At 40.8% G+C, this 18725-nt stretch overlaps 1 protein-coding gene across 2 annotated transcripts in view; it reads left to right on the forward strand.

Moving 5' to 3' along the window:
- The window catches only part of SLC24A2 (solute carrier family 24 member 2), a 108583-nt gene extending 99886 nt beyond the window's left edge, over positions 1-8697 (forward strand). For both annotated transcript variants that reach the window (XM_059836555.1, XM_059836554.1), the window contains one exon: positions 1740-8697. In XM_059836555.1, the coding sequence (XP_059692538.1) occupies positions 1740-1989 (250 nt within the window). In that variant the 3' untranslated portion in view covers positions 1990-8697. The remainder of the gene's footprint in view (positions 1-1739) is intronic.
- The last annotated feature ends 10028 nt before the right edge of the window (positions 8698-18725 follow it).

Consider the following 18725-nt stretch of genomic DNA (forward strand, 5'->3'; position numbering starts at 1 on the left):
GTTTGCTTTCTGCTACCACTCATTGTGCTTATACTAGAGCTTTCTTTATAAATGATGATCAAGACCAATTCATTGCCTCGGCAGTATTCAACATGTTTGCTGTAATAACAAGAGAAAGTCATTGTCTTGTGTAACTGGTTTAGGCTGCTGTTGACATGTGATTATTTTTTTTTTCTACACCTGACAAGTCCCAAATTACAAACCAATTCTCTGTTAACAAAAAAGGACTTTTTTTATAGCTCTGACAATGTGAAGCTACATGAGATTGTGCAGAAGTTTTCTGTTTACACTTCACTGCTTCATGGCAGCTCTAGGGTAATGATTTGTGGCATAATGTTGTAATTCAAATTATTTTTTGATCTTTTGAGACCAAGGTAGATCAGGTTCAGAAATAGTGTAATCTATGCCTCAGTATTTCAAACATGTGCAGGAAACACACAGATAAATTCTGTCTTTGTTCCCACATTCCCATCGTCAACACAGGAGGAGGTACTGAGAATCATGTCCATACTTCCAACTTCTCCATCTTTGGTTGTTTCTTGTTATCACACACAAACAGAAGAACAGGTCTAGTCACAGTTACAGTGCCAGACAGCCTGGTTGTAGAAGAAATCCTGGTTTTCACAGCTGAAAATATACCAGCAACTGCACAAAGATACAAAAAAGAATCCTGAAGTTAGAATGTATAGTAAATATATTTTTTACTTTATCTGTTAGCTAATGGCAGTACTTTAGATATAGTAGGAAAACTTGGCCAATTTTCTATTAATACAGAAGCATTAAGTCTTTGAAATATCTATATGCAGCAAACATGTAAAATGCATGAAAACCATGTCCTCCAACTTGGAGTACAGAACATGCATTACAAAATTATTTTTCTTTTGCAGTGCTTTCTTACTTTTAAAAAAATTTTTAATCTTCCTGCCAAAGGAAATGGTTTTGTCCTGCACCAGTCTGCTACATTTACAACAGAGATGGCACAGTTGAGCTGTACGCTGGTGTAGTTAGTACTGCAGCTGTAATAAATTATTCTCTCCTGAGCTGCTTATTCAAAGTTTTAATGTTGTGAGCTTCTGACAACTCACTTCATGCTTTCTAAGCCTGCTAAGCTCCAGTCAGTGTCTTAAATATTTATTTCAGCTTGACATCTTGCAGAGGGATATTGTCTCCTTCTGTGGCGTGAGAGATGAGAAATGCAATGACAGCAAACACAGAAATAGAAGTTAAGCTGAAGTTCAATTGAAGTTCAAAGTGTAATAGAGGTTTATACAGTAAATGTGGACAAAGATATTTAAGGGTGAAATTTTGCAGGCAGTGCCTTGCAGAGTGCTGGTTCTTCGTGGCAAGGACATGTTTCTTTCCAACCCACCCTCCTGCCAGGCAGGCTCTTGGAAAGAGTGTGCAAATAGCTTCTGCAGTAAGTGTGAAATCTAGAAACAAATGAAAGGGGTTTTCCTCTTCACAGACAGGATGCTACGTGATCTGCCAGTCAAGGGAAATATAATTCACTAGTATAATTGGCAGAAGAGTGGGGGGCAAAAAATCCCATGTGTTCTCCCCAGAAACCATGAGAAAGCATACAATTTATATTTATGCAATTATTAGCAGAGTTGAACCTCTTCCTGCATCACTTTATGCAGGAAGCCTTTGGTTGTGTTTTGATTTGTCACCAGAAACTTTCTAGCCCTCCTTTCTGGACTTCTGCAATGTTTTAAATTAATTTTTCTGTTTCTTAACAGCCTTCCTCTTCCATGGCTCCTGTATGCTGTGGTTAACGGCTTTGCCCCAGTGACAGTCAGCAGCAATGGTCTGTTCTGTGCGATTGTCCTCCTCTTCATCATGCTGCTCTTTGTCATCCTCTCCATTGCTTCCTGCAAGTGGAGGATGAATAAAATCCTGGGTTTCCTCATGTTTGGGCTTTATTTTGTGTTCCTGATTGTCAGTGTCCTTCTGGAGGACAAAGTGATCCAGTGTCCTGTCTCCATCTAGTGGAAAGTTGAAAGTTTTTTTTCTCGACAGAAGAAAAAAAAAAAAAGAAAAAGCAAAAACATATATATTTATTTAAGAAAAGATACATAGGTCAAAACAAAACCGTGGAAAAAAACCCACAGTGGAAAATTGCAGCAGGAATTACCCATGTGTCTGTAAATTTCCTCTTCCTCAATTTCAAAAGAATGAAAGAAAGAAAAGGACACAAAGGGTCAGTCTCAGAGCTGGAGAATGGCTGCTGCTGGACAGTGCAGTAATGCCTGAAGGGCTGAGTCTGGGTGCACCGAGGGCTCCTCTGCTGCTGAACATCCTCGCTGCTCAGCACGGGACACGCGACAGGCTCACGGCAACAGTGAAAGTTACTGCTTCTCCTCTGCCTACGGTACCTACCCACAGACTGCTCCTTCTCTGTAGTGGTATACACAGACACACAGTGAGCTCAGTTCTTAAAGCTCTCCTCTTCCAAGGGGAATGCTAATATTAACTTTGTGGAGGCACCACCCCCCACACACCCTGGTACAGGATTTTTCCGATAACCTGCTGAAACTCCTGAGTGGAAAGCATACACCAAGCGATGAGTCACAAACAGGGAAGGGCTTGAATGTGTCTCCATGTAAGTGGATTTATGTGATGTGATTTCAGCAAAGCCAGGGAATTCATCAGTGTTTTGATCATCTGCATCACAGGTCCATAAAGGCAATCAGCAGGATGTTAATGGTGGTTTTTTACATCTTGCAAAACTCTTCAGGTTCCAGAAACTCTGGCACTGAAGGAGCCATGATGCCTGACCATTTTGTAACTGGTGCAGATTTTCATTGCATTCTCATGCAAAGACCAGAATGGGGATAATCTTTCTTCTCTAATAGCAACGCAGCATGCAGTGACATCATACAGCTATGTAAACACACCATTTTTTCTAATGCAGCAATATCAACAGTACCAATGGCTTTCAGATGCTGTTATGAGTTTGCCTTTTCATGCCAGAATAAAAAGGCTAATTTGCTTATGCATAGTATTTCATACAGAAAATAGAAGTAGTTATAAAGTGGCAGCCTAATTGCTAAGTGAATATATACTTCATAGGCTTTCACTATTACTTGGAGTGTAAGGACCTTCACAGCTACATATAGTTATTGCTGGAAGAGATCTCCAGCTGTTGTATAAAGCTGGGGAAGTTCACATTTGCTGTTATAAATCTTGAAACTAGGTAGGAGAAACACAATTTAAATACAGTGGAGCTACAGGAAACTTACATGAAAATTCTTCGATATTGCTGGAAGTGTACATGTCTAAAGAAAGGAAGGAGTGAAAATGGAACATCCTTTTTCTGAGATACTGAGAGAATGAGAAGGTCCAAACCTAGAGCAGAAAAAAACAAGAAGGGAGAGATCAACTTACTTTCTGTAGTTTGGCTGGTTTTTTTAAGAATGAGAGGACTGGAATGAATGTTAAGAAATTATTTCAGATAATCATCATTTGTTTGTTCAAGTCTTTTGTGAAATTAAGAGTTCACAAAGTTTGAGTGCATTTCTGTGACCTGTTTCAGCATTGTTTTATATGTGTATTGTGCTCACAACAGCAATGCCATTCTCACATCTGTGTAACAGAAGTCTCAGCACAGTTTGTCTTGGCTGTTTTTCTCTGCTCCACACTGTTCGTTTCTCACTCATCCCCTTTGTCCTTTACTGTTCTCCTGTAATATGTGTTTTTATGTAACAGTGTATGATTAGAAAATAAGGACTTGACAGAAAACAGTGGTAGAGAAAACAGTACAAAATTCGTATTAGGAATATTAATATTATGTGATATCATGAAGAAAAAAGTGAGATGTTAATGAAATAAAGGAAGGATACTAGGAGTTGCAATGTCGGCTACTCATATATTCTCCTAAGTCCTAGCTACATGCAGAATCAGTATTTGATCTTAACCATAAAACAAGCAACATCTTCTTAGTGCTTTTTAGAATGAGCTTCTCACATCGAGAGCAAAAACTTGTCTTTGTATTTAAGATCCTTCACTGGTGCAGAATCCTTACTTGTCTTAACGATAGTGCTGCCCATCTCTAACATTTGTTCCTATGGGTGTGCGCGATGGAAAGGTGGGTGGATGTACATAACTGTGGTGCCCTCTGCTGACAGAACAGCAGCCTGAAGCAATTGTGACCCAAATTCTGACCTCAACCAAAACGGGTGTCCCAAAATACAGAGCTGACTCCGCAGTACAATCTATTCCAGAGGAGTCACCAAATGCTTTTGTTTCTGATGACAGTGCTCAAAACAGGCAATCCTTTACCAAGTAAGCAGAATCATACATAGGAGTGATCTAAAGGAAGGGTTGTGTATGCAGGCAAAATACTGCAATGCCCAGATTTCACTGATCTGACATTTCAAATCAGGAAGACAGACCAGAGTCCAATCTCTATTTAGTACACTACTTTTTTTTTTTTTCACTTCAAACCCACACTGAAAAAGGAAGACTCCTACCTGACCTTCTAAGAGCACTCTGGTGCACTCAGGGCATCAGCAGCAGAGGCTGCTGCCCTGCTGAGGGCAGGTAGGGAGTAGAGAGTAACTGGCATCAACAGCTTATAGGAAGACCTTTATGTACACCATTAAGGACTGATTTCCTGTAATGGCATTTCTATATTGTCTTAAAATGTGTCTCATGTTTCCCATGTCTGTTTGTCCCTAATACATCTCTATCTAAGAAGGTATTACAAACAACTTCTCCTTCTCCAGAATAAGACACCTCATGGCTCCCACTGCCTTGTATCTATTGGGCAGATCATTTTTCAATAGGCTGAATAACTGTGCCAGTGGTACCTCAGATCCAGAGGTAATAGGACAGATTTCAATTGTGTGGTGCTTTCTGTGAACAATGTTTGTACTTGCCAAGGCACCTTTCTACTGCTGGGGTAAACTGTTTGTGGATACTTGGATGCTGATGTGCTCTTTGATTACAAGACAACAGGTCTGCTGGCTAGTAGAGAAAAAGAGGAGTGGGATGGAGGGAGAAGCTTAGTCCCTTATCCTGTACAGAAGGAATTCAATCTTAAACTAGAATGCAGTCTAACAGAATGAGAAAACAGTCAAAAGCTCCTCCAACCCAGTGACTGGATGTCAGTGAGTTGTCCAGACTCAATGCTGCCAGAAACACACACACTTGTTGAAACATTCCTATTTTACAATTTCAACAAATTTCCCAGCATAAAGTATTTCTCATTGTTCGTAATTATTTCAGGGTAGGATCACGAACTCTTCTCAACACTGCACACCTAGAAGTCAAAGTTCTATTTTGTTCAGCCAAAGTTCTGAATGATTTCACTAGTGATCTGGTCCTTCACACAGCCGAGATTCTATAGTGAGCTGATTGGTGTTGAAGCCTTTTCCACCTGCCTGTATGCCTGTGCTCACTTACTCAATCGCTACTGCTGTCTGCATAATACTTATGAAATATAAATGAATAATTAGGAGAAAAATTTGCATTGATAAAGATCCTGTTCTAGCTGAGCACTTTCAGGACACCAGCTTGAAAACACAGAAGATAAGAATGCTACTTCAGATTAAATAACCAACTCTCTGTGGCCAACCATCATCTCTGAATGGAATCAATGTTGAACATAATTTTTGGAAGGGATTTCTGGTAGCATTTGAATAGGATCATGATTCAGATTGTAGCGAGTTTTAAAGGTCATCTGCACTAACTTCATTGGAATTAAATATGAGATTGGACCCCACTGGTACAAAATACCACTGGAGTTCTACAACTATTCTGTTTTCCCTCTGCATAGGCCACCCTGGTCACAACTTGGTAAAAGCAATAGAAGTGTGATTAAAAGTGTGGTGTGAAGATTCTCTCCTTAAGAACTACATGTAGACATGGAAAATCTTTCAGCAAAGCTCTATGTATTTTAAATTAACTATTTTACTGAAAGCTAGTGCTTTCTTATAGTGCAGACAGGCTCTTGTGTCTGTATGCTTCTGCTTATGTATCCAGTTGATGTGGCTGACTGCATAAACTTCATGAAGCATAAAGCACAGTGGGTGACAAGCAACCTTATCTAGGTGTCATTTGTTTGCAATGGCAGTGAACCCACCATATAATTTCAGCATACAGTACTCTGAAGTAGTTTATGGTCACTGTCACTCATGGTACTGTTGTGTGTGGATATGAAGGTCCACAAAGTGGTAAGTTAAACATGTAGTTAATCCAAGTACAGTGAAAAAATAGATGCTTAGAAATATTATTAATGTTTGGGTGTTTTTTAAGGGATTATTTCTCTGGTTGTCTTTTACTTCATTACATATTTTGCAAAAAAGGGGATATTCAATGTTTTTTAATTATTATTCTTTCAGCAGTAATTCCTTAAAATAGCATCTCGTGGTCCATATAACTTATGTTCTGAGTCAAGTATGAGTCTGTATCAGATGGTTTTCTTTATTTATAACAAGGAAATAATCCCTTCTCTAAGAACTGGCCCAATGAAATACAGAAGAATTCTGCCATTAACCTGGACAAGATAGAGACTTTTATCTTAAGTTCCCGTATTTCATAAATGCAGTTACATAACAAGCCTAATTGTCCTGGGAGCCATGTGCAAAGAGATAAATTACATTCACTTGTATTCTTGGAAACAATTTTACCTCTTGTAAATAACAATGACACAACTAACTGAGAAAGAGACACAGTTTGAGCAGGTGTTTCTCTTTTTTTTTTTCTGCTATTCCTGGAAAGTTAAATTGAAGAAAAATACTTGCAGAAAGTGAATTTGAGATTATCAAATGGGATAGTTTGCACTCAACAGTGTGGAGAAGAATCCTTCTCCAGTCCTCCAAAAGCCATGGGTTTCATTCCTGGTTGATGTTAAAATTATCCTTCTTGGGTCTGTTGCCATCAGTTACAGGAATATTTGTATTGAGATATCTGTCATTTCCACTGGAACTGGGAGAGTCACCTCCAAACTGAAGTTCTTCAGTTCAGTGCACCCATCAAATGCAGCAGTCACATGTGGCTCACAGCCCTGTAGCTCAGACAGGCCATCCTGCAGGTCTGCAGTGTGTTGCTGGGTGTCAGTGTGCAGCATTCCAGGACTTGTCTGCCTGGATGGGTGCAGACAGTTTGAGCCTTTCCCTGCCTGTGCTCCTGCCTGACCGGATGCAAGCTGTGTCTTCTCCAGAAGTCATGTTGTCACATTAGCCAGCCAGACACAGGTCAGCCCCAGCCTAGAAGCCATGTAATCCCTTGGAGTGTGGGTAGACCAGGCACATAATTGGCCATATCATTCTTCCATGAGCCATAAGTGAAACAGCCCAGGACAAGAATGAATAATTCAAGATTGGTAAATGAACTGTACATTCATGTAGATTTATTGTAAATTCTCTGCTCATGAAACACAAAACCAATCCCAACAATGAAATTTGTACACATTTTTAAAGATCGTGCACTTTACTATTTTATTTTTATTTTTATGTTATGTCACATAGTTGTCTTAATGCAAAAAGAAGCCATAAAGAACCCAGAAGACTAGTATGGGGTTTCTAAGTAAGGGGATCATTAATTTTAAAGTAAAGAATCAATTCCATGTCTCTGTTTAAGGTATAACATCAAATACTGACAAATAAATGTACAGTACAGCAGGATCTGGTTTCGCCTTAGTGTTGCTGTGAGTAAGCTGGGGGAGTTTGCTCCTCATCCTCTTGAGTTTTCCTGTGGGGCTGTACAAAATGCTGCACACTACCTTTGCAGTAGGGACTGAATCCTGCTACCCTTGTTCACCCCAGGAGAAGGAATAAAATGCTTGCAGAGTCAGGCCCAATAAAGCAATTAAATCATTCTGCTGCTTTGATGTTTTCTCCCACAGAGATCACAGTAAAGGATGCTCCTTATGTTTTAGTAAGTTTATAAGAGATGAGTTGCTTCTGTCAGTTTTTCAAAAAGTTTTCAGCGTCAGATTATCCAGTAGAAATCAATCATTTATTTTAATCCCTCATCAAAATTAAGTAATGCCAAAGGATTTCACTTGGTTTTGTGTTATTTTCCATTATCAAGATCTCTGTTGCAGTTTTAATTTTGCAATCCTGACTCTGGGGAGTTGATTTACATGAATTAAAATTATTTCTGTCACTTAAGACGGCAAGATCAGGACATGGTATTGTGATGTGATAGTAGAGTGTTATAACTGACAATCAGAGGCTATTTTTGTAATAAAGTGTTTCTAGCATGTTTGTTTCACTTTGTAGTTTTCATACTCTTATCATCCATAATTTTCAGCCTATTGTAAGAAAAATCCGAAGTCCCCATCTTTACTCATTTCAAACTTTAAAAGTAAAAATACATTTCCATGTATTTTTTATTTTGCAAGTCCAGGCAACCCCCTGAAAATTCCAATTTTTCTCATGTGTTTAAGTGTATGGATCATTATTCACTAGATGATACTCTTGTACCTCTGAAATCAGTATATTCTCTGTGAATATAAGTTTGTATATAGTATGAAAGTTACCTTTATTTGTACATAGGCTCTTGGAAATAATCCCTTCTATCACGGTCCTACTTCACTATCTACAGAATGTTTCACTGTGGCGTGTACACTTTCTCACCTTATCATATTAATACAGAGTTCTTCATATAAATCACTTAATGTAACTGAGTTGTCTAAGTGTGAATAACAATAACAATAAATACTAATAAAAAGAATGAAGAGTGTGTCAATTTGCTCAATATCTTTTGTCTTAATGGTCTTGGTTTTGCTGTTGCTCTGAAAATACTATTTGAACTACCTTCTCCAGGTTCAGAGATGATCTGCAGCGCTGCTCATCATTACTGGTGTTCAAGCTGTGCTGCTTGTCTCTTGCCATGTACCAGTGCTAACTTCTGTATTTACACAGAGTAAGGAAATTGCCTGTCTTTCAGTGAGCTTAAAATTTTGTTAGACAAGGATTTTTCATCTACAGCTCAATGTGAATCCAAACTACCTGGAGCTGTCTATGTACAGAGCACTGTTGTTCCATTCAGGATCAAGTTCCCTTACATTTCTTTACTGATACATTTGATCACAAGATATTTTGAATGCCATTCTTTACTTTGACACCTTGTTTAATCTCCAGGCTGCACAGTCTATTGTCCTTGCAAGCTAGGCTTCTTTTGGTTTTTTTTCGTTTTTTTTTTAGTCAGTCCTTGGGTGAATAATGCCTTTAAATAAAAGAATGATCTTCAATAAATTACTGTAAAAGAAAGTCAATAATACTAACATTTTCTCATAATCAACCAAAATTTTCATCTTCACAAGTTACCAAATATTGCACATGGACATTGCTATTTAATATTTCTCCCATTGTAGCCCCAGGAAGTCATCCTCCTCCATGATTTCAGGTGGTTTTTGTGAGGCATCATGCCAATGCTGAAGGTGTGAGCTCAGGAGAGTGGTTTTTCATTCATCTTTAACCTTACTAGAGCCTTAAAATTTTAGATTGAAAACAAAAGAAATTTGCCGATAGCTTAGGAGTTGAGAATGATGATTGTCCTGAGACATCCATGCCTGCCAAACAACAAAAAACAACAAGGTCAAACACATCCTAAAAAAACTAAAATTGGTGTAGGCTCCAAGTCATGGAGGCACATGTGGGATGTTTCAAAAGTTAGATTGGAGATAGAGAGTTTGTAAAAAGACATTTAGTCTTTATCTGAGAAGTGAACACGCATACATACACACAGAGGTGTTCACAGCTTTGCTCTATGGGTGTGTGTTTTCTTACCCTACTGCTTGCTAACATTGGATCCCTTCCTCAACTGCAGTGACTTTGGTAAAATTGAGGATTTTAAATGATGCTATATGACTGGGTTGAGCAAGGAGAAAAGAAAAACACATTATATATCCACCACAATCCTGTCTGGGGGAATGAAGGCAAATTGCCTTACTATGTGTCCACAAGCAAGTACTTCACTGCCTTACCTGTAGTGCTGAAAAAAACATTTACTATTACTTTTTTATTTTAGAAGTAATCGCATTTGGAGTGTTCATTGACAAGGAGAAAAGCAATGTGCACATTAAAACTGAGTTCAAACTTTCCTTCCCTGGAAACACTTCAGAATTTCCCTTTAAAACAAAGAATTTCTTTTCTGTCAACACATAACTCAGAGAAATAAATATTTGTGCCAGAAACTTGCAAAGAGTACAGATTTTAGCCCTGAAGAGATGTTCATCCCTCCATCTCTTATTTATGCAAATTTTCACATCACAGTTTGAACAACATATCTATTTTATGGACAAGGGGGTGTTTTTTGGCAGGATGATGAAGTACTAGCAATTAGTTGTAAATCTACAGTATTGCTTCTGAGGCATCAAACCCAAACCCAACCATTTTTTGTTAGCTAAATATGAGGACAGTCAGAGAAGTTACCAGCATCCTGTAAGTTTAAAGCACTCCTAATAGGATGTTTGAAAAACATTTTTACAATTAATGAAACTTCAAATGAATGGGTGTCCCACTTGCAATCACTTTTTGCCTGTCCACCAGCAATGATGAGCAAATACTGGCCCTCTGCTACAACCTTCCACTAACTGCTGCTAAAAATGTGAAACTGCATGTGCTGGCTCTGTGTGTTGGAGGACTTCCTGCAGTGGGGTTGTGCCCGAGCAAAGAGCAGGTCCGGGCTTGCTGACTGGGGCAGAGGGGGCAGAGGAGGAGCTGGGTGGGAGGGTGGGCACTGTCTGGCGTGGGAAAACACGCCGCTTCATTGGACCTTGCATTTGACACTGTGATCCAGAGAGCAGGGCAGGAGGGAGGACCATGAGAAAAACTGACATAAAAATCCGTTACAATTTATGTCTAAAAGGACATGTAACAAATGGTTTTCCCTCCTGGCTCTATGCATCCCAGTTTAATTTTGCTGTAAGGTGAAGGAGTACAACCCCGAGTAACATCCTCTAGGGGACACTGTGTAAGCAGGGAGGATGGACCCGATGAGCCCACCGGTGATGCCTTCCAACCAAATTCAGTGATTCTGTGAAGGGTTTAGAGAAAAAAATGTTCCCACTGCCCGCTCCTCACCCTCACTTATTTCCTATTCTTTGTTACCAGCTAGTATGAGGGAAAAGGGAAACTACTCCCAGAGTTGTTAAATTCCCTGTGAAGATCTGGAGCTGCCCTTGCCATGTACTGCCTGGCTGCTTGCCTGCCTGCCTTGATACCATGCCATAGCACTGGTCAGAATTTGCCTCTCACAGCAGCGACCCACTCTTGACAATTTGGTAGCTGGATTTTCAAGAGATGGTAGTCTGATCTGCTGGAACTAGGACATACTGCTGGCCAAAACTACCTCTAAAGAGTTTCACTGAAGTTCACAAAACACAAGACTGTTGAAGAAATATCAGCTTGAGTGTTGGAAAAATTGCCTTATTCCAGGCTAACACGCTGTAGGATTCAGCATTTGTGCCTCAGTCAAAAGTATTAATAAATCCATTTTCTGTTATATTATCTAATGAACTTTTGAAAAATTATTCTCTAAAATTCACTTTACTTTCCACTCAGAAGAATAAATTTCAGCAAAGCTTTTACCAGAGACTCACTGGAAACAGAAATTGCTAAAGGTTCATGATTGTTAATATGCAATTTTTCCAAAAAGAAATTTCCTGGACAGCTTTTCCCCACCACCTGTCCTGCTAAAAACCTATTTAAAACATGCCAGGGTGTTGTCCTGAGAAGAGCTGGGACAAGCATGGTGAAGCCAAATCTTCCCTGTCCTCAGGCCTGTTTTTACTGCCCTGGCTTCCTCTACTCTCCTGTGCTCTCTGCTCCTCACACTACTCAGCATCCAAAAGAATTCCTGTCACAAATGGTGCCCCAGCAAGTGGAGGCAGGTGGTGCTCAGAGTGAGGAGGTCTCAGGCCAGGCAAGGCCAGTTTGTCCCAGCTGGCACCACAGCTGACACCACTTCTAGCTGTCCGTGGTATCACTTGGCAGCTAAACATGGAGTGGCAAGGTCAGCTCTGCAGACACCAGGCACTGTGGAGAGCACCTGGCAGAAGCAGGGCACCCTCAGTTGTTTCACAGTGGGTTTGCACAAAGTCTGGGTGCCAACAGAAAGGTGATGCCATGTACATGCACCCACTGCCTCACCTGCCCTGGTGAGCTCTACCATGCCTGCCCTACAGAAAGAAGTTTACTGGCATGAAGGTACTTTGGCACCTGTACCAACTTGTCTAGAGCTGCTAAAGTAACATGCATGCCTTGTGAGTGGACACTTCTGGAAAAGGGAAAAAAAAATTAAAATCTCTTAGTCACCAGGTCTGCCACAAAATCAGGAAGAAGTGAGCACAGTAATCTCCCAGAGAAACATTAATCTTGTAGAATGCCGGGGGAGTTAGGTGGACTGAAACACAAACAGGTCATGTCCTCAGTACATGGAAGGTGGCTTATCTGTATTAATAACTTGTGCTGGCATGGTTGCTGAAGCTTTCATTTTCTTGGAATTACCTTAATAGCAAAGTGTCTGGTAGCAGGTGCGCTTGCAGACATTTGCAGGCAATTATCTCTGCTGACAAGGAGATATAATAAAATCCTTAATGCAGGAAGAGAGCAAGGCACAGCTAGGCAAGGACATTAAGCAGGGCAGTACATCTCATCATGTCCTTGTTCCAAATATATATTTAGCAATACAGCAGCTGTTCTCCAGTCAAAACCCCTGCTGGCCTTCACTGCAACAAAAGCATCCTCCTCTGGGCTGATTTCAATGCCGAATGTTAAAGAATAAGGGCAGTGATAGAGATCATAAAGAATGCAAGAGTATTACATTTGCCAATACAGGCCTGGTACCTAAACAAATCTCTAGGTTTCTCTAGGCTCCTGCACCAGCCCAGGTACAATAAAGAGCAGCTGGGCTTGGATGGAAGTTTGCCTTTCGTCAGAGGGACCCACGGAGGGAATGTCTTCCCACTTAACACTCACATGGGGTGAATTTCCTCAGCCCCACCACATGCCTCTGAAGAGCTGTGGATTGTATCTTCCTTCTAGACTGAGATTCAACAGATTTCCTTCTGTTCACTATGTGTTCTGGTTGCCATGCCAAGTAATGGAGTGAATCCCATCATTTCCTGGGGAAGGGATGGTGAAGGTCTCTGCACCCTCCAGGAGGGCTCTGGGTGAAAGCACACATCTGCTCAACATTCCGAGCTACACAAACCCCCTGTGCAACATGCAGACTGCCAGCAGGCTGCAGGGAACAACTTGTCCAGACTGCTTGCATCTGAAGGCCTTGCTGATTTTGATCTGTGTTCTGACCACTGACTCAGCAGCAGAGTAAAAATTTGATGTCTTTGAGAAGCTTGTCAAGCTACACAGAGCTAGAAACTGCAAAATAAGGAGGTTCAATGAACCTCTCTCTTTCTTCTACAGGGCTGTCTGGTTTTAATCTAAGTTAATATGCAGATAATTTGAAAGAAATAAAACCCAGGAAAGTCAAATTCATATAGGAAAAGTAATTTTTTCTACCCTAAACTGTACTTCTTCCTTAATTTCTCATTTACTGGGTGCAGAGTTAGTCTGAGAAGATAACCCTTTCTTTGGCACCAGAAAAAGCAATCTAACCTCAACTAGGTGAAATGAAGTGAGTGTATTTAAACTGGCTTTTCTGTGGAATTGGGAGACAACATCTGGGCATTAATTTCTTGTTTGGCAGTTTGGCTTTGCATGCTAATGTGGAGATATTGCCACCAAAACTGAAACTCTCCAACAGTATCTTTTCACATCCTAGCCTGGATGTGCAACTGAAATCATTCTGTGCTTCTTTACTAGACTTTTCACATACCTATACTGACAAAAGAAATTCTCATACATTTTTCTTAAATTACACAGCTGTTAGTATTCAATCTCCTATGGGTTATTGTTCCCTTCACCTCTGAGGCTGACTTGGTCCTCTTATCAATCTTTTCCCAGACCAGGTGTCTCTGACCTCTCCAGAGGCTGATGTTTGGGGTAATGCTCATTAATATTCATTTCTCTCTTGTGCATCTTCTGGCTACTCCCAATCCACAGATCCTAAACTCATCATGCCTCTCTCTGAGAACAGAGTCTTTTGTAGAGAAACTTCAATTCCCCTGCCTCTGGGCAAAGGAGAACAAACCCTCTACTAAAGCTACAGTAATTTTTATTTTTTTTAAGTTATATACCATTCCAGGCATACAGCTATTTAGAATATTGGAAATAGTGCAAATGTATGTTTGTTTCCACCAGAAATACAAAAGAATTATTAAAAATATATCTGGCTTTTATTGTACTTAGTGTCCCTCACTTTGAATAAGACTTGTCCTCAAATAACAATGTCCCTTTAATTTACCCCCTCCTCTGTCCCTGTCTCTCATGAACCAGAAGATGTTGGAATTACAGGATGTCTGACAACTTGTTTCACATGCACTGCTGGAAAATAGCTTATGCTGCAATTTTCAAGCATTCAGTTGATGCCCTGTTTCTGATAGAAGGGATTGGTGCTAATCTCTTTACAAACGATTCGACAGGTGAGGGTCTTAAGGAGAAATCGGTATTAATGTCTTTGAAATGGATCTTAATGTCTCTATGACCCTCGTGCCACACAAGTTTGTTACAGAACCTAGTTAGTTTGACTCCTGAACTTAGGCTAATAGACAAATGGGTCCTCACAAGGACTACCGCAGAACCCAGATAGACTGAATTTTTAAACATTGGAGGAAAATTACATGTGCAAGGGGGGAATATGTGGTAGGTGGTTTGGGAAGGCTGTACCTTCCTAGTACCTCAGCCAACGTGGAAAGGAAGAGGGCAACATGTGGCTGAGAGTTGAGGATAAAAGGAGGCTGCATCCTCTGAAAGCTCGAGAGAGGGAAATCCCACAGGACCATGCCCCAGTGGATGGGAGCTCTCCCTTTATACAAATAAAGGTGCAGGACTCCTCTGTCTCCTTTATGGACTGACTTTTCATAATGTGATTTTCCACACATTTCCTTTGCACTACCTTCATCAGATTGCTGTAGTAAATGTTTTCCAGGTGTAACTGCTCTTGCCTGCCTATTTTTTGACATGAGGACAGTGGCACAGTGAGTTCCTGAGGTTACAGCTCCTCATCTTCTTCTGGTTTATGAAATGGTTAATCTCTTGTTTTGTTCTATTGAAAGTCATCTTCCAGAGATTCTCATCTTTATGTTTGTAAGCATTTGCTTTAAATAAAACCCTATCCTGGCATAAGGTATCTGCTCTCTGTGGACTATGACAAGAAGAGATAAAGAAATCTGTGTAAGAGGAACACTTGGATCCCTTGCATTGACAGGCCCTGTTGACATCTTTCTGCCCTTACACCCCACCAACTAGGATGTGATAGCACAGGACCTGAAAATCTAGCAGAACAATCATGTTTTTATTAGGCTGATAGTGTTTTTCAACCATAAAAATCAAATGCTGCTGGAAACCACTATATATTTCATTTTTCAGGGCAACATATGGCAAACAAGCTTCCTCTGCCAAAACAGGTTTGAGGTAGGTGACTTTGTTGGAAATGATATGACTTTCAATATTCTTTAATGTAACTTTTGTAAAAGGTTTGTTCTCCTTTGCCCAGAGGCAGGGGAATTGAAGTTTCTCTACAAAAGACTCTGTTCTCAGAGAGAGGCATGATGAGTTTAGGATCTGTGGATTGGGAGTAGCCAGAAGATGCACAAGAGAGAAATGAATATTAATGAGCATTACCCCAAACATCAGCCTCTGGAGAGGTCAGAGACACCTGGTCTGGGAAAAGATTGATAAGAGAACCAAAGAATGAGGACCAAGTCACCCTTGGAGGTGAAGGGAACAATAACCCATAGGAGAATGAATACTAACAGCTGTGTAATTTAAGAAAAATGTATGAGAATTTCTTTGGGTTTTGTCTGTACAGGTATGTGAAAAGTCTAATAAAGAAGCATGGAATGATTTCAGTTGCACATTCTGGCCAGAATAAAGTAATGCCTTGATTCTCTAACACTGAAAAGATGTTGTTGGAGACTTTCTGTTTTTCCCAGTTTTGGTGACAACTTGACTGATAGTATCTGCTATCTGTATTTTTGATATCAGACTTTTCTTTAATCTGATACCACAAGCTCTAACATGCATTTCAGATTGCTGTCCACAGCAGTATGACTGATAACCCACGAGGAATGATGATCTCTGCTTCCTGAGACGCCTACCTGAAGTAATACATAGCACATTTTTGTAATTGAAAATGACTGTCTGAAGGAAGGTATTTCTGCTCTGTATAATCAGTGCTCAGTCCTGGAAGCTGAAGAACTGCTGAGAGTTCTCCTAACTGTAGGATGTTATTTGGGTCAAGGGCAATACTGGGAATCATAGGATTAACAGAAAGGAGGGGGAAATGCTCCTTCAGCAGCTGCAAAGAACAATCTATTCATTTTACCTACAGTGCCTTGGTCAGGAGGACAACTGGGAAAGTTCAGGCAGGAGACCTCAATGACAGAGCACTCTGAAGCCCTCAAATCAAAGTCACAGACAGTACAGCTGTGCTGCCTGAGTGATGATCATCTTATAGTTGCAAATAGGTCAGGGAGAGAATACAAAAGGGAGTTTTCTTCATGACACAGTCCCTTGTCTTGTTTCTCTCAGGTCTACAGTTCTTTGTACCTTTAAACTGTTGTTCCTTTATTAAACTTTGTTCCTTCATTACTCCTACTGGAGTCTGCATTCCCTTAATTTTGTAGTGCAGCCTGAGTTAACCAAGCTAGTTTATTTCACAGTCTGAACAGTGTCTAGGACTGGCCTTGCCCTCAGTTATAGCAAAATCCTCATGGACTTCACAGTGGGAGATGAAATAGATGCATGAAGAGTGAGCCTAAAAGAGTGACTTTGTGTCTTGCTGGACTGTTGCTTTCAGAGATTGCATAAAGAGAACTAAAAGCAAGATAAATCTATTAGTGCCAACAAAAGATTAAAACTACACTCAGATGGGTATAATTTGTGCAGAACTTCTTCATGAAAAAAAGGGCTAGGGAGACAGTACAGAAGTTCAAATTCATTGTGTTGCTGTAGGGGAAAAAAAGACAAAATGCATCCTGTGGAATAGTAATTGCTGATTTTAGACAATTACCTCAGTCTTCCAAAGTATAATGAAGAAATATTCAGAAGGTATGAAGTCTATTGCAGTCAAAACAACAATAGGGGATCAACAGAAACAGATTTCCCAGTATCTCAGTTATCTCTCTTTCCTTTAAAAGTCTGATATGATTTCCTTAGAAAATATGACAGGCTTCCTCTCTCTTCCAGTGGTGACATATTTTTGTATTTTACTCATCGGCTAGTTTCACTCAGATTTGACAGAAAGGTGAAGATCCCAAAGGCAATCCAGTTTCCATGAGGTACCTGGAAGCAGCTACCTTAGAGCAGAGCAAGTAGCTGCTGTCAAGTGCCTCTGTTTAAAAAGAGGTCAATTACCTTCTGCACTTTTAAGCATAGAGAATTCACGGGAGGGAGAGACAGAGACATAAATACCTTAACAACATGAAGGCTTTCAATTTGTAAGGCAGAGAACTGTTCCAAGTTCAACTTCTTCAGCTTGTGGAGCTCCCTATGTTTGCTTTTCCTGCGTGGCTAGCCAGCTGGCTTTCACAGTAACCAAAGTCTTTTCTGTAGCAGCCGTCATGCAAGTGTTGGGGTTAGCAAAACCATGGAGTGTTGGAGGGTATGGTTCTGAAGACACAGATTGCCTGCTACAAGCTCCTACCCAGAGACCCCAGGCTGGGGCTGAGGTAGGCACCAGTCCGGTGACAGTGCCAGCTATAGGCTGGCAGCAGGGGCTGGAGGACTGATTGTTATGCCAGGTGATGGTTCCCCAGCAGGCCTAACAGTTTAGCAGTGCTGCACATACAGTCAGTCTCCTGAGTAGAAGAACTAGATGAATTTTTAAACAACAAGAAAAACCCAACCTGTGTGTCATGCTCCATTGAAATGGGGTAAGTAGATGCCCGAGCCCGTGGGACATGCCCAGAGCCTTGAGAGGATACAGAGGTCAGCAGGAGAGCAACACCAGCAACACCAGACAGAAAGTCAGCCTCATTGGGGGCCCAATTTAAATGTCTCTATGCTTATGCAGAAAACAACATGGGGAATAAACAGGAGGAACAAGAAACATGTGGCCACCTGCAAGGCTATGGCTTTATTGGCATCACACAAACATGGTGAGATGACTCCGATGACTGGAGTGTTGGAATGGAAGGAATAGGCTCTTTTGGAAGGATGGGCAGGGGAGAAAGGGAGGCAGTCTTGCTCTCTATGTCAGTGACCATCTGGAGTGCATGGAGCTCCACCAGGAGCTGGATAAAGAGCTTAGAGCTTATGGGTCAGCAATAAGGGAAGGCAGGAACAGGTGACTTTACAGTGTAAGTCTGCTAAAGGCCACCTGATCAGGAAGACTGGGGCCAATGAGGCCCTCTAAGACAGAGAAGAGCAGCCTCACATTCACAAACCCTGGTCCTCATGGAGAACTTGAACACCCTGACATCTGTCAGAAGGAGCCTTGGTTACCCAGGACATGGAGAGGGCCAAGATACTCAACAGCTTTTTTGCCTCCATCTTCACCAGCAAATGCTCCAGTTGCATAAGGTGAGATCAGACACTGGGAGAATGAAGAACTGCCTGCTCTGGAAGACTCGGTTTGAGACCATTTAAGGAAAATGAAGGTTCACAAGTCCATGGGACCTGATGAGATACATCTACAGGTCTGGATGG

Source organism: Haemorhous mexicanus, chromosome Z (genome assembly GCF_027477595.1).
Source record: "Haemorhous mexicanus isolate bHaeMex1 chromosome Z, bHaeMex1.pri, whole genome shotgun sequence".
NCBI lineage: Eukaryota > Metazoa > Chordata > Aves > Passeriformes > Fringillidae > Haemorhous > Haemorhous mexicanus.